This window comes from Elgaria multicarinata, chromosome 10 (assembly GCF_023053635.1).
Source record: "Elgaria multicarinata webbii isolate HBS135686 ecotype San Diego chromosome 10, rElgMul1.1.pri, whole genome shotgun sequence".
NCBI classification, from domain to species: domain Eukaryota; kingdom Metazoa; phylum Chordata; class Lepidosauria; order Squamata; family Anguidae; genus Elgaria; species Elgaria multicarinata.
Genome location: NC_086180.1, coordinates 47,425,515 through 47,437,745, shown reverse-complemented (window position 1 = coordinate 47,437,745; position 12,231 = coordinate 47,425,515). Strand labels below are relative to the sequence as shown.

At 39.8% G+C, this 12,231-nt stretch overlaps 1 protein-coding gene and 1 long non-coding RNA gene across 4 annotated transcripts in view; both read left to right on the top strand.

The window, feature by feature from the left end:
* Nucleotides 1–12,231, top strand: part of SLC10A7 (solute carrier family 10 member 7) — a 158,559-nt gene that overhangs the window by 79,796 nt on the left and 66,532 nt on the right. The window contains exon 6 of one of the 3 annotated variants that reach the window (XM_063135689.1): nucleotides 4,558–4,757. The exons of the other annotated variants lie outside the window; for them this stretch is intronic. Within the exon in view, the coding sequence (XP_062991759.1) occupies nucleotides 4,558–4,626 (69 nt within the window). The 3' untranslated portion in view covers nucleotides 4,627–4,757. Of the gene's footprint in view, nucleotides 1–4,557; nucleotides 4,758–12,231 lie in introns of those variants that run through there. 3 annotated transcript variants of the gene reach the window in all.
* LOC134405055 (uncharacterized) lies at nucleotides 5,283–5,687 on the top strand. Its single transcript, XR_010025922.1, has 2 exons — nucleotides 5,283–5,400; nucleotides 5,517–5,687. It is a non-coding gene; the product is annotated as an uncharacterized LOC134405055 (long non-coding RNA).

Below are 12,231 nucleotides of genomic sequence, written 5' to 3'. Positions count from 1 at the left end.
GTAGTTGATCCACTGGGGGTGCTGGTTCATGATGGAAACTCCTTCCACATCTGATTGCTAGAGGGATTTAGGTTTCTGAGCCCTTATGAATGTGGGATTGTGTTTATTTTTTTCAGAGTCTTGTGCAAGTGTGCCAGACTGCCTGTCCACTATTGAATCCAGCATAGCCATGTCCCACCTCTTGTCAATGTCCTTGTCAATTTCATCCTCTACTTTGTGGTGAACACCTTTAAAAAGGGGGAGGGAGGGAGGGAGGGAGGGGCTGGTTTCTACTGAAGTCTACTGAATTCTACTGAAGTCATAACATCTGCCCCTAAAGCTCCTTTGCTCCTGCAGCTGCCAGCCACTTTTAGCTCCCCCATCCCACCCTTTGTGCTTGTCCCTCCACTGGTCTCCATTGATAGCTGTGAGATATAGAGATGGGTTACAGAGCAGTGAACATGGTTGCTACACCTATGCAAATGTTATGGCAAAACAGTAAAATGCAGGGGGGAAATGCACAAATTTCAAGGCAGAGCAGTAAAAGGAGAGGGAAATTATGCAAATTTTGTATCAAGATCAAACATAAAAATTCTAAAAATGCAAATGCATTTAGGATACTCTCCAGTGTCCTTTCTTCAAGACTTCTATTGGCAGGGAATTAAAAATCCATCCTGATGTGGAGGACACTGAGAAGGGATGAGGGAGACTGGCCTTGATACTAGTGAGATCACAAGGAGCTGCAGGGGTTTTCAGTGCTCTTGCCAGCTGGCTCTGTAGCCCTTCCCAAAAGCCCACAATAAAATTGCCCTGCCGGGTTCAGACTTCGTAAAAAGCCATCCTGAGATCAAGCCACCCTAAACAGCCCTGGATTCTCATGGTGGCTTGTCTGAAAAATAACCCATGACGGAAAAAATGCTCTGGGTTGGACTGTACCATTTTTCATGCTAGTATGCTCACTTATTTATCCTTAAGAACTCACTTACTGTAGTATGTGATTTGATTCATTGGTGGGCAAGGCTAAAGACAAAACTGAGTAGGGATGAAAAATGAGACCCACAGTCCAATTCCAATGTTACCAATTCATAGTAGGAAGCATTTCTACCTAGAAGTAAGCATAAGTAGCATGTCTACTCACAAGGAAGCAAGGCAAGTCTCTCTATGTCTGCTCACAAGAATGCAGAAAAGAATAATTCAGCAGCACTTTTGAATAACATCCCAAACACCAAGACTTTGCATGTCTACTCAGAAGTAAAGCAGGACAAGGCTCAGAAGGAAGCAGGACTAATTCACTAAGCACTTTCAAATAGCATTTGTATTCAGAAGTAAGCATAAGAATTACGTCTACTTAAAAATAAGCAGGACAAGACTCAGACTGGTGACAGGTATGTAGCTATAGACCGAAGAGGTGTAGAATACATAGTTTGTATCCTACACCTATAAGTATCCCATCCCTCCTCCTGCCCCTTTTTGGCTGATAAGTGGCATATCTTCACAGGTGGAATGGTTGCACCAGCAAATCTGAGGGGTTCTGCCTGCATTGCAGGGCTTCCATTGAATACTATAGTCCCTCAACCAGTAAATCTTGATCTTAGGGTTGTGCCTTAAATCAATAAAGAGTACTAACTCTGGCTGGGTTGTGTATTGATAATTTCTGAATACAAATGTCACTCAAATGTTTTCATATAAAATTTTCTGCGCTAAGCTTCTCTTAAAATTAAAAATAGAGAGCGTCTTACCCTAAGGCAAGAAGTGTCGTGTGTGAATTTATCCTGTAATGTATGTATACATTCAAACATGAAAATTTTATATTTCTTTTGATAAAAAATATGTCATTTGAACTTTGCAATAACCTTCAATTTATTAGGTAGAGATAAAAAGAGAAGACTTCCTAGTTGTAAATTAGAAATGAAACGGGATAGGATGACTGACTGATAGTGGAAACTATTTGCTTAGAAAAGCTGTATACTTCTGGTTCAGAAATAGTGATGAGAAGCCATTCTGGAAGTGGGTTATATTTTACTTTCTAGAAAAAGAATATCTGCCAGAAATAATTGTCTTTTCATGGTGTCTTATTTTCATTTCATGCATTGCCCTTGTCACCATTTAGAAATGGCTTAACATCCTAATCTAAATTTCAGAATGTGAAATCAAGAGCATAATAAAACTTCCTTTTAGTTAGAGGTGTCTTTTCTGGAAAGTGGCATAGCACCACCTAGTGTAGAAGATAATTTCATTTTTACATATATATATTTTTAATCCTAAGGATGCGAGAACACTCAATTAATTTCAGTATTACATGGTATGCTACTGAATTAGCATATACATCATCGCAAACCTAAGTATTTTTGCCAGGTATTAATCAGCAATACTAAAGTAATACCAGCCTGGTGATATGATTTATGATGTCGCCCTCCAGTACAGTAATCAAAATGTTGAGTTCTTAGGACAGTATCCTGTACTGCTGCTGCATCTCCGTTTGTTCTGTTGTGCCAGCTGAATGGACCACTAGTGCAACAGGAACTAGTGGTTCCTGAAATAAACCTGGAAATGAGCAGAAATGCTCATTTCCAGTATAGGCCAAGCCAGTGGAGTTTATTTATTTATTTATTGTATTTTTATACTACCCAATAGCCAAAGATCCCTGTGCAATTTACAAAAATTAAAACCATGGAAGCCATTCAAAAATATAAAACAAACAATAAAATTGAGCAACAATGCAGAATTCAATACCGATTTAAAATACAAATTTAAAACAGCAAAGTTAAAATTAAGTTAATAGATTGTTAAAACGCTGAGAAAATACTTGTTGCAATATTGTTCTATTCCACTAGTATGCGCGCAGTGTAGGTAGGATACTGCCCGGCATTTTTATTTGCTGGAATTGAAAGTGTTGAAGAACAGCCAGAATCCACCTGTCACATCACAGGGTTTTCCCCCCCCTTTGGTAATTTATTAATAGAAAAGGGTAGGGACAGTATGTCTACATACAACATGTTCTGTGCACTCAAAGGGGGAGGGGGCAGAGTTGGACTTCTGTTTCAAAAAGCCTAAGTTCATTGGAATTTCACCAATGAAACCTTCAAATGTTGGATTGTACACATAGTGTACCTGCATACATGTTTATTTATTCTATGAATGAAAACATAAGTGGAAAAGGCATATATAGTATTTGAAATCAAGAATAAAATTTCTATTTTATTTGGCAATGTGGCTTTTGGCTAATTTTCAAAAGAGAGTGCTTCACATTCACCCTGTCAGAACATCACTTTGGGTAGAACACTATTTAAATTATACTTCACCCAATGACAACATGAGGACGTTGCAGTACATGATGCATTTGATGATGCAGGCAGGTGTAGCTGCACAATTCTTTCCTTTTGTATTATCCTGGCAGCAAAACCCATTAATCCAGTTTTGTTGTGTTTCCTTTTTTCTATTGACCTTGAGGAAGTTTATTCCCAAACCAGTACATAAACGTTGTACATCACAGGATTGCACCAGGTTATAGCTTTATTGTTAATTGTGAATGGCATGCTCTCACTAACACAACATCCTTTCCCTCTAATTAGGCAAGCCTATGTGACCTTGAATTTTCTGAATATTGCTCATGTAAACCTAACATTTAACATGCTATACTAGCCATCTGTTTCCAAACGAATAATCCACCAGAAGTAACTTCTGCATAATTACTATTCAAACTCCAGTCATTCCAACATTGCTTTCATAGGGAAGGTCTTAGAGGATTGACCCAATGACCCAGCTAAATACCATTTTCAGAGCTGGATATCACCTATCCTTATATTTATGTCAGTTTCGCTTTCTAGTATACACAAAACTGTCTCCCTGCAACTAAGGAGAAGATTTTCAAGTGTGTAGAAGATGCCCTCTGCTGGAAGAAAGAATTTCTCACATCTGTGTTTGTGTGTGTGTGATGTATTAAAATCTTATAATTGTGTTTATGTTTATAAATACAAAATTATTCTTACATTGAAATTAAACTATTCCTCAACCTTTTTTATTTCAAAAAATCATTTACCCTCCATTATCTGGACTAAATATTTGATTATTGAAATTGTAACCTGCCCATACTTTTCTATTGTTGATGTTTAACATTTTTAATATTACATACCTGTATTTTCTAAGTAAAACTCAGACCAACTCTGTCCTCAAATTATGCTTTTCTATGGGGCGTAAGATTGCAGTTAAGGCTGCAATGTTATGCACATTTAGTAAGGCCCATTGAATAGAATGGGACTTGCTCGCTTCGAACAGCAACAGCTTGGCAAACGGGGCACACCAGCTGTGGACTTCGGGATTGTAGCAAGATAGGCAGAAAAAACATGACAAATCCAGTCAGTGATATTCCTGAATAACTGAGTGGTGGACTCGAGATCACAGTGGGATCAGCTGTACATCATGCGGCCTGGTAGGAACAACTTGGATATTATTCAGGAATAAATGGCTGGTGTAGACCTGGTCTTAGTTGATGGGGCATTTTGCACAAACACCAAACATGCAACAACCAGGGAAAACACAAAAAAGTGAAAGAAAGATGAATAATGCTTGTCTTTTCAGAATTCTTGCAGGTACTCTGCCTTGGAACCCCAAAACACTCCCCATGAATCTCAGTTTCATTATTGCTGATGGCACTGCAAGGAAAAAACACTCAACTAAGGTAAGCTAGGAAAGACAATTTACTAGAGAGGGGGAAATAGCGCTCTTGCATGTCCTCCATTCCTCCCTACCAAACCACCAAGAAAAAACATGGGTATGCGGAGCACTATCAAACACCCACAGCGTGTCACCCCTTGACCTTTGAATATTGGAAAAGAGTGTACTGCTTTACAGCTGTTCATTACTCAACAGTTTGTAGCAGTGCTTCCCACATCAGAGGCAAAGCGTAACTAAATACTGCAGGAAAAACAACAAACCTCCAACGCTAGGTTAAGCTCTTACCACACACCATTGAGAAAAACAGGGAGGCGCACCCACCACTGCTAGCTGAACACTAATGGTCTGTTTGTTTTTCATTGCAAGATCAGAGATGGGGTGTACATAGAGCAAATAACAAAAACAAGAGTTCCAGTGTAACTTCCTACATTTGGATGGTGAGTATTGGCTCAATAATTACACTGTGAATCTCTAAACATTGAGATCAGGGGAGCACCAGTGGGAGAATGGACACCTAGAGTAGAAGAGCACCTAGCTGGCAAAACCCTTTCTCAATTGGTCCTGCACAATCCCTCATGAATACTTTAATCACTGGAACTGTCTTCTGCTACTAGTTATTGTTCACTATCCCCATATCTCTCCACAGGCAACTAGGAAGACCTCCAGCGTATGCAGAAGCAAGTATCGTTCCCACCTTCCAGTGTCAGGGAGACCACAAGCAAAGTCCTACAACAGCAGCAATGACCAGTGGGAAACAAGGTGTTCCGCTGTCTTTTGCCAGCCTTTTGTTCTTGGAGAGTTCCTGTGACTTTCCAGAGACCATAAAGACAAAAATATAACAAGTACAGGATAACCCAACATAGAATTATCATGATGGGGAAAGCTGGGCTTGTTGCTCCTGTGTCTGTCATGCAGCTTTCAAAGGCACAGTGTCCCTGCAAAAACAAAAGGTTGGCTATCCTTTTCCTCTACGTTTACGACACTGTCAGAACTTACTCCATAAATGATGCTGTTCAATAAAAAATATGACTCAACATTAGTCCTGGCACCTTTCATTCTATGCTATTTCATGTGTTCATGTGTGTCTATTCCCAACTCTTCCTCTTGAGAGTCTTAGCCAGCAATTGATCCAGGGATCTCCTCTGTGCTATGCCTGTGCTGTTTCACAGAGCTAGAGCTCCACTAAGATTCGGTTCTGATCTCAGTGGCTTGGTCATAATGGAACTGGAGAAGGGCAAAGAGGGCATGTCTTGGGCTACAAAGACCTCACCATGTGTCTTTCTTCTGTCTGCTGTTATGGCCACATGGTAATATTTAGTGCTGTGGAGTGGGATTCATGGGTTCTCTCTTATTTTCCATGCAAATTTGCAGTTGTTAGAAAGAAACAAAGAAGTTAATCTTTGCCCTTTTCATGTCATTTCCCAGGGAGGAGACTTATTCACACCTGGTTCCCCACTGAACTAGCCATCTTGAAGGCCAAAAGGCCAAAAAAAATGTTAAATAAAAAAATGCCATGGTGCTGCCTCCTGTAGAGAGTACTGTATTTTCTGGCGTATAAGACTACTTTTTAACCCAGGAAAATCTTCTCAAAAGTTGGGGGTCATCTTATACGCCCAGTATAAGATGACTTTTTAACCCAGGAAAATCTTCTCAAAAGTTGGGGGTCGTCTTATACGCCCAGTCGTCTTATACGCCGGAAAATACGGTATTTTTTTATTTTTGTAGTGAACAACCCTTCCCATTGCCAGTGCCACAAAACACTTGTTCTCATGATGCCAGAACTCGGGGTCATTCCATGAAACAGATTGGTGGGAGATACAGGACAGAGAAAAGGAAGTATTCACACAGCACATAATTTAATTATGGAATTCACTACCACAAGATGTAGTGATTCCCACCAACTTGGAAGGCTCTAAAAGGGGGTTGGATAAATTCCTGGAGTAAAAGGCTATCAAAGGCTACTAGTCCTAATGGCCATGTGATACCTCCAGTATCAGAGGCAATAAGCCTATATATACCAGTTGCTGGAGATCATAGGCAGGAGGGTGCTGTTGCACCCATGTCCTCCTTATGCATTCCTGGTCAACAGCTGGTTGGCCACAGAGTGCTGGACTAGATAGACCCTTTGTCTGATCCAGCATAACTCTTCTTATGTAATACAGTGCAATGTTCTGAATATGGTCTGTGTGAAATCATTGGCATGCCATCAGAACTCCAGCTTTGTGGGGAGACTCTGGGTTTTGCATGTAAGCCTCCTTATCTATCAGCAGTGGGAGGCTCTGATGGGAGAAGGCATCATTATCTGGAACAGAGACATGCTTGTATGTGTAAGTGGTATGAATTGGGTAGGGTAACCTAATCTTGTTCTTCCTGCTGTAGCTGTGTGTTACTTAATGCCTTCCCTGCGTGGCTAATGGAGATATCACATGTGCATACCATTGTGATTGAGGAGTGGCAGTAGAATTTGTAGGGATGCTGTGGTGTTAATCAGTATATGTATGTAAGTTTTTGTTTCTCCTGCAATTTTTGATCTTTATTTTCTCCTGCTAAGATGGTGATATGTCAGGCTGGCATTGGCATAAGAGGGCCATTGGATTGGTATGCCTGACCTACCAGCAAAGATTCTGGTGTGTGCGTATCTGTGTCTAGCAGGTGAAATTGTTCCCAAGGTGACTATTTTGTAAATGGTAGAAACACTATCCCTTTCTGACATCTTACGCTAGTACTGCATTTTGCATATGATGTGACTAGCTGTGTTAATGATCCAGTCCTTCCTCTTAAGAGAGCACTAAAGCTGGTGTCTCAGGGGAAAGAAATGCACGAAGCATCCGATTGGGATTGCATTGCCCAGGGCATAATCCCACTGTCTAAAATTAAAGTTGGCAGATTACGTCCCCTCTAATAAAGTAATGGTTGTCTCACAATTGCATTTCTGATTTTATAATCCAGTCATTAAAATACAAACATGGGGCCCTTTGGAGGGCTATTTTTACCTTTTGTCACAGTTGTCGTTTTTAATTGACTTAGAATATAGAAAGTTGCATGTATTTCTGAAATTATAATTACGCACAACTTTTTAGCGTTGTGTCTTTTGCCAAAAGCAAACAAAAAGAATGCATAAAATTCAGACATGGCTGCATGTTAACTTAAAAATGATTAAGTGGTCAATTCACAAACCCTGTATTGTAATATTATAAATTAAATCAAATGTAAATAAACTAGAGTGGTTTTTTTTTATTATTATTATTTTTTGGTTGTTTACTCTAGAAGTATATCATCCCTAAATTTTAAAAAGCATTGATTTGCACACACACAACTAGTGAATAAAGGTAACAGAAATATAAAAAAATATTAAATAACTTGTAGATGTGTTGAAAATAGTGCAAATGGGAAAAAACAAAGAGGCTCCTGCGTAAATCTAAGAGTTATGGGATAAGAGGGCAGGTCTTGCTATGGTTAAAGAACAGGAAGCAGAAAGTAGGAATAAAAGAGGGATGTAAGAAATTGAGTTCTCTAGGAATCTTTATTCTGACCAGTCCTTTTTAACTTGTTTATAAATGGCCTACAGTTAGTTGTGAGCAGCAAGATAGCAAAATATGCTGACAACACGGAATTATTCATGGGATTGTGAAGAGCTCCAAAAGGATCCCTTCAGATGGGTGAATGGGCAGTAAAACTGCAAATGTAGTTCAATATAAGTATGAAGTGATGCACATTAGGGCACATTGGAGCAAAAAGTAAGTTCACATATGTGCTGATGGGATCTCAGCTGACAGTGACTGACCAGGAGGATTGAGGTAATCACCACAATGTGGCAGCTGTGGAAAAAAGTGAATCCCATGCTAGAAATCATTAGGAAAGGGATCAAAAATAAAACTGCCAATATCATAATGCAGCCACACTTGGAATATTGTGTACAGTTTTCATCATTGGTCTCAAAAGGGATATTGTCAATTCCCCTATGAGGAAAAATTACAATGCTTGGGGCTTTTAGTTAAGAAAAAAATGAGGTGCATGATAGAGGTTTATTAATTTATGCATTGTGTGGAGAAAATGGATAGAAACAACTTTCCCCCCCCCCTCTCTCTTAATGCTAGAATTCATGAACATGCAATGAAGCTGGTGGTGGGAGATTCAGGACAGGTATCACCAGATGCACTAATGGCTACCAATATTCATGGCTTTAAAAGGGGGGGTTGCAATTTTATATTTTTTAATAATGTTGGTGTCACCACATGTCACAGTCTGCTTATGGTTCCACCATGACATCCACCAAATGAACACTCATCCCACCAACACTCACCAAATATGAAAAACCTAGTCCACCTCCTGTGGAAGATCCTGTGTTATTTTCACTGTATATGAGATATTTTTAATTGCGGATATAGTGTGTGTGTGGGAATTAAAGGGTATCTATGGCATCTATATGTTACATGGAGAAATAAATGTATTTCTCAGATAATAAAAGTACAGAGTACACTTTATTAATAAACGGAAAATAAAACTCATTTTTAAAAATTGCTTCATAAACCAGTTTTGTAAATAAACATTTTAAGGTGTTAGAAACCATTTTTAAATATAGTTGAATTAAGCTGTTCTAAGGAGTAGAATATTCCTTGATTTATTTAAAATATTTAAGAATTACTTGGTTAGGGGTTTGGCTTTTTCTGGTGTTACTGTATTGTGGAAAATTAGTTACTCTTAAAATTACCAAACAGACAGAGGAGTATGATGGGTATGGAATCTCTTTCTTTGGCTTACTTGTTCTTTCCAGTGTCAGCTGATCTTACCTGGCTAGCTAAATCGGCAACTTGTTCCCTTCTGGACTGCCCAGTGATAGTCAGGCGCAGCGGGAGAGAACAAAATAAACACAGGCTAGCAAGGCAGCCCCTCTGCGAGCGGCACCCACCATTGCTTCTGTTCCATGAGCTGCCAGACCTGCTGATTCCGTTGCGTAACCAGCAATCACTGCTTATGCAACAGAGATTTAGCACTTCCAGGTACAATCTCCAAAACAAGTGGAGATGCTCGCTCTCCTTTGTGAGCTCTGCCAACCTGACCTGTTCAGGCTGCTCCCAGAAGTGCTAAATCTCCTTTTTGTAAGCAGTGTGTACTACTTATGCAACTGAATTGGTAGGGCTGGCTCCTTGCAGGTGAACTCCGTTGGATACTCCCCTTAGCTAGCCAATTATAATGCTAGTTTTTCCCATGGAAGACTTTTCCATTGGTAAAAGCACAATTCAAGGTATGGGGAGCTGCTAAGGAAGGTAGTGTCAGTCTTGAGTGACTACAGACAGAGAGGCTGCGATTTTTTTTTATGAATAGAGAGCAGTCATGTAGTAAATCCATAGATGTCAGTGGGGTGGCTCTACAGCAGGGGTGTGGAGCCTTTTTTCAGTCAAGGGCCACGTTCCCTTGGGGGTAATCTGTCGGGGAGAGTGATGCTGGTGATGAGGGGGGACTATTTATTTATTTCATTTTTATACCACCAAATAGCCAAAGTTACAGTGGGTCAGGCTAACTTCTTTCCCAGCCCTGCCCCACTCCTCCACCCTCTTTCTCCTTCTCCCAAACCCTATTTTCTGACATACCACCACCCACCCCCTCTCTGGCCTGGTTCAGACAACACGCTAACCATGCTGCTTAACCACAAAATGTCTCTCTTCCTTCCTCTCCAGCCAGTAGCCTGTTGGGCAAGGGACAAATTGCTCCTGCCAGAGGTCTGAAATGATTGTTTGCAGAGAGCTTTTAAATTACGCCAGGAGCAACATGCAGCCCAAGGGCCAAAGGTTGCTCACTCCTGCTCTAGAGTATGTGGTTTAAGAATTAGAGTTTATGCTTTGATTCTCAATCTCTGAAGCAGGATTCTCTTAACAGAATCAGCCAGAATGATTTCAAAGCTGGTGTAGCTGACAGGTCAGCAGATCCAAAGCTGGCCCACCATGTAACACTCAGTTCCAGGACTTTGCTCACCCAGGAACAATTGGGCCCTCTGCCATGACACGGTTCACGGTTTGTGAACCGCCCAGAGAGCTTCAGCTATTGGGCGGTATAAAAATGTAATAAATAAATAAACAAACAAACACCACTCCTCTTGGAAGAAGCATCAATGTGTGTGCGTAAACACCTCCAGCTCCATGAGGGGGTGGGGTTCTAACTCTATTGGCTTTAGGATTATGCTCTAACTCTTGTAGCTTTAAATCCAGTGTAATCAGGTTTGGTAAATTATAAGTGTATTATACATACTTTGAAAACCAATCATCTTCCAGTTCCCTGCACAAGTTAATATTGGAAACGGAAATAAGTTGGTTTTATCTTCTGCAGAAGATGTCATAAAAGTCTATCCCTCGGTGCTAGTTTCCCTTTTAGGAAAGCGTAACTGGCTTTCTAAAATATGACATGTTAGATGATCCTCACTGTAAAGAAAAGTGCATTTACAGCTTCATGATGTGACTGCTTCTATGCAGAATCATTCTTTGTATGAGCATTTTGGGTCAGGCTGTGAATTTTTTTCCTCTCTTTTCCTTCCCACTAAAATCATTGAAATATATTCTGTCGGTCTTTCACATCAGAGGTGTAAATGGATTTCTTGAAAGTTTTTCTTCAGAATGGTAAAAGGCAATCACTTTACAACTTTGACTCCATTACGGGCTGCATCACAAAGCGTAACATACCACCCTAACTTTGAGAATGCTCTGCTGTTCAGTGACCTTGCCTCTACAAGGGCAGATGCTCAGTTTGTGCAAAGTAGTGTTGGCTAAAATCTCTATATCTCCATACGCTGCATAATTTGACAGCACTTGCACAAAAAGCACAGTAGAGGGAAGAACCATCAAGTGTTTGGGTTTTTTAAAACAGATTTATTTTACTAATCGCATTTGTGTGCCCTGTGATAGAAAGTGATTATCCGTTTACCTTTTCTTGTTTTTTTATGGCACCCACTGTAAGGTCATAGTTTTCATACCATACAGATATCTATATTTGCTTTGGAATTCAAGCATTTCATACTGAAACAGTAGGACTAGGAACGAAAGGAGACGTTCTGAATAACCAATGTAACCTCTTAAATTTTAAGGTGTGCCTTACAAAAGGATAATGACATTAGGCAATAAAACTGGGTTCAAAACTGTAGAGTAAAAATGTAGTTTACACTTAGACTATGCAAACTTTAGTATGCATTTGTTTACCTTTTTAACCAAACACAAGCATCAAATGACTTTCCCAAAATACAATTTTAGGTGTAGTAAAATCTCCAGTGTGGGTGCTCCCTAGTTTTCCCACATGCTTTGTCACATATCACAATATCCCTCTATGTTCCTTGGCATTTCAATAACAACCTAGAGGCATTCACTCATAATTCCACAGATTTATTTATTTATTTAAAACATTTATATCCCGCCCTATATCATTAAGATCTCAGAGCGGCGTACAGATAAAAGCATACAGTATAAAACAATAAATATGCACAGTTAAAAACAAATTCACCCCATTCACTCCTAAGTCAAGCACATAACCAAATATCTAAACCTGCGGTTCCTCTTGTAAGAGGATCTAGAAGCCCGTCAACTCCCAGCATCC